The 3,684-nt window shown below is 31.2% G+C and overlaps 1 protein-coding gene across 1 annotated transcript in view; it reads right to left on the bottom strand.

The window, feature by feature from the left end:
• The window catches only part of LOC106689481 (A-kinase anchor protein 200), a gene marked incomplete in the record, with an annotated part of 108,859 nt that overhangs the window by 52,754 nt on the left and 52,421 nt on the right, over positions 1–3,684 (bottom strand). The window contains 1 exon segment of the mRNA XM_067050308.1: positions 122–285. Coding sequence (XP_066906409.1) covers positions 122–277 — 156 coding nt within the window.

A 3,684-nucleotide genomic window follows, 5' to 3' on the forward strand; every position in this document is an offset into this window, starting at 1 on the left:
AGCTTTTCTTAACGGAAACCTCCGTATAAAGGACAAACCCAGGTTCTATGAGGGCGACCGTTATATAGAAGTTACACCGCACTTATAAATAAGATAAAAATACATTTTATAAAACATTTACCTGTGGCTTCCCGTCGGCGTGTGGTGCTGTTCCGTTCTGAACTTTGACATCTCCCTCTTCGATCTTTTCCAATTTCTCTTCCTGCCCTCCTTCTAGCTTTTCCTTTTTCGGCGTCGACGATATGTCCACCGACCGCTTAGACTGCCGAGCGCCCATATTCTCCTCTGGAAAAAAGAGATGAAAATAAAATAAATAAATTTATGAAAAAAAAAAAAAAAAGAAGAAGAATGAATAATTAATTCTAAATATTCCTATTCATTTGTACAACTTATATACATATCACCGAAGTAAAGCCTCAACCTAAAAGAAAATGAATACATTGAAGCATTCATTTAATAAAGTTTTTCAAACAAGGAAAACTTGAAGTTTATTTTAAAATTTATTTATTTAATGTAATTTACAACTGCATAAATAATAAATACAATAAGTAATTCTGAGGACTGTTTCATCTACACTTGAAAATCTTAGGAAGAAACCACCCGTTGGTGGTACTTCAAGAATTAATTTAAATTAGAAGGTCCATCTTCTTTTCAGCCGCCTCGGAGGATTATCAGGGATGGTTAAGGAGTTTGGAATGAAAAGACGCATATCTATTTTGGGCCAAATCTGCAACGAATGGGATGTATGTTAAGGTCTTAGTGGATGAGTTTATTTGTAAGGTAGTAAGGAGCATCAAGGATTTTGGATTGGATGCGGGAAGAATTTGATGGTTTGGTGGAGCCCCAGAGCTCAATTTCTTATGTCCAAATTGGTCTGATTATCGTAGTGTATAATAATTTTTTGTAGTGAATGGGAAGTTAAGAGCGTTTGTCAAGGTGTTGTAGCAATCGAAATCTATGAGCTGTTTCTTGTCGTTTTTGTCTTGTATGTGGGTTCCATGTAAGTCTCTTGTCAAGATGGAGTCCTAAGTATCGAATCTGTTCAACAGGCGTTGGTGGAGTATTTAGAAAGGATACTGTAGGACAGGAGGGCAGGTTTACGATGGAAAAAACCTGAAGTAAAGGCAAGGTATGAGGCACACAATAAACAGTTCACTCCTTGAATCAGTTTCTGACCGGGTCAATTGTTACTTTTAATAAAGACGATTTTTTTTTTTTTTGTAGAGATGTTGATTTAAGGAACTTAACTTGCAAAACTAGATTTCTTACGCAAAATATGAAATATACATGGAAAAATCTATTAGAATCATATTTGTATTTTTTGTTTTATTTCTTAGAATATAATGAAGGGGGATAACCAGCTTGAAAAAGAGAAGTAAAAAAGGCGAGACTTATAATGAACTCCAGGGGCGTGTCAGAGGAATAAGAGCCAATCACCGGCTTCGTTTTGTTTCGGTTTAGATAACATAAGCAGACATTCTTATTAACCTTAACGTAAACCTGAGCTTAAGGGGGAGAGGGAGAGGAAGTTGGATAACCCAAGACATGTTAACATTTTTTTTTTTTTATAAAACAGTTCTACTAACTTTTAGAACAATGATACTACTTAAAAACGTTTTAAAGTAACGAAAATATATCAAGAATTCTAAAAATACTAACTTCCAAAAAAATAGTATTTCATGGCCCTTGTGAGTTATATTATGAAAATTAGATGAGTAAACGAACTCAAATATATGTCGTTGTATTAGTTTAACAATTCTATAATTTTTATAGAAAACGTTCGATAACTTATACATCTGACAGAACTAATTTATATAAAGATGCTGATTGATGCAACAGTGAGCAATAAAATCTCGAAGGAATTGCATTTTTTCGAGCAGTTAATCAGAAAAAATATGTAATTAATTCTAGTGAGTCATGATTTATCAAAAGGAGCTCGGTAAGTGATGTAAAGCAAATTAATATAGATAATTTATCTGCTGAAATATGAGTAATCACTAAGTGAAATCTTTATGATTAATGTTAAGTGGGTCTGGTCAAAATAGATTATTTTCTTAATTTTTTCTTTAAATTAATGGAAACAATTTTAAAATCGAATAATCAAAAAATATTCATCTTTTTACTAATCATGTCCATAACCTCTTTATTTAAAATATATAATTCAAGTAATCAACATAAAATCTTGTAACTTTAAGGGGTTTCTAACGTTTTGTAATGTTTGTTTTTAATAAAATAAGTCAATACTTCGCTAACGATAATATTGGAAAATACCAATTTTAACAAAAAAATAAATAAATTTCACTCTAAACAGGAAAAAAAAATCACAACTAATTTGTTCTCTAAAAATAATCACACACACAGACAAGAATTTAAATTTAAATTAATTTTTAACAATATGAAAAAATTCAATGAAAACCGATAGCATAGAGAAATATTCAGCCAATAAAAGTGAATCTACATATAGATACAACAGATTAAAAAACATGACGATATTTTAAGGAAATACTACTAGTTATTCCGACATTCATAATCGATATAAACATTAAATTACATTATATATTACAAAATATCGATATTTCCAATAAACATTGTGGGAGTATGTTAGTCAAATTTTTATATCGACAATGATAAGATAGATGAAATAGAAACAAAATTAAAATATTTCATTTTAAAACGTACCTAAAATATAAAGATTTTTAGTGATAAAATATCGATACTTTGATGGATTGTCAGCGGCTAATGTTTGATATCGTTATCAAATAGAAAAATAGGGATATTATTTGTAAATATCCATAAATTTGGATGGGTGTTGTAATATTTGTTATTTTTATTGTTATGATTGCTATGGCGTTGCTAAGCATTACTGTTGTTATGAATTTTGATTTTGATGTTTTAGTTTGGTATGAAATGAATTAGTCCTCTTCTGATATGGTATATCATTACTTTATAATTACTATTTATTTAGGTGCCGAATTAACATTGATATTGCTGCCACCGATATTGATATCAGTATTTTCCTAAACCTATCACTGCCTTGAAACGGACTTCATACAAGTTGAACTGCCGTGAAATTTACTGTCACCTATCACGCTTTATCAAGAATACAGAAATGTTTTCCTGGCAGTAGCTTCACTACCGCAACATATACCGTCAGCTATCAGCCCCTATATCTGGAGCGGCAGTAGTCATGAATGCAACTATGTATAGTCCATTGGGGTGCATACAGTTGCTACCGTGGATAAAAAAAGTCACCGTGTAAACTGCCTTGAACCTGACAGTATTTTCACGTTTTGAACCTCACACGTAAGTCATAATGCAGAAATATACATGGTAGGAGACAGATTGTATACATCGCTTTAATCATTACACATTCTCTTTAATTATGTAACAGAATATTATAAAAAACGATGACATTGAATGCTATAATAAGTTCAATTTTTAAGAGAATATTTCATGAGTCATAACAATTAGAATAATTATAATTTTTGAAAAAAACATGCACAGCCATGAACTCATGGAAAATAATGACTGCGTTTTTAACTCTTATTGCGTAACTTGTAAAGAAATGCGCTGATCTCAGACAATCATGATTACAATCCGACTACAAAGGAGAATTGATGAATCACCAGGAACAGAACAATAAAATCTTAATAGGAAAACAAGTAACGAGTAAATTCACCAAGG

This window comes from Halyomorpha halys, unplaced genomic scaffold, assembly GCF_000696795.3.
Source record: "Halyomorpha halys isolate HHAL.00 unplaced genomic scaffold, Hhal_1.1 Scaffold1374.1, whole genome shotgun sequence".
Lineage (NCBI taxonomy): Eukaryota > Metazoa > Arthropoda > Insecta > Hemiptera > Pentatomidae > Halyomorpha > Halyomorpha halys.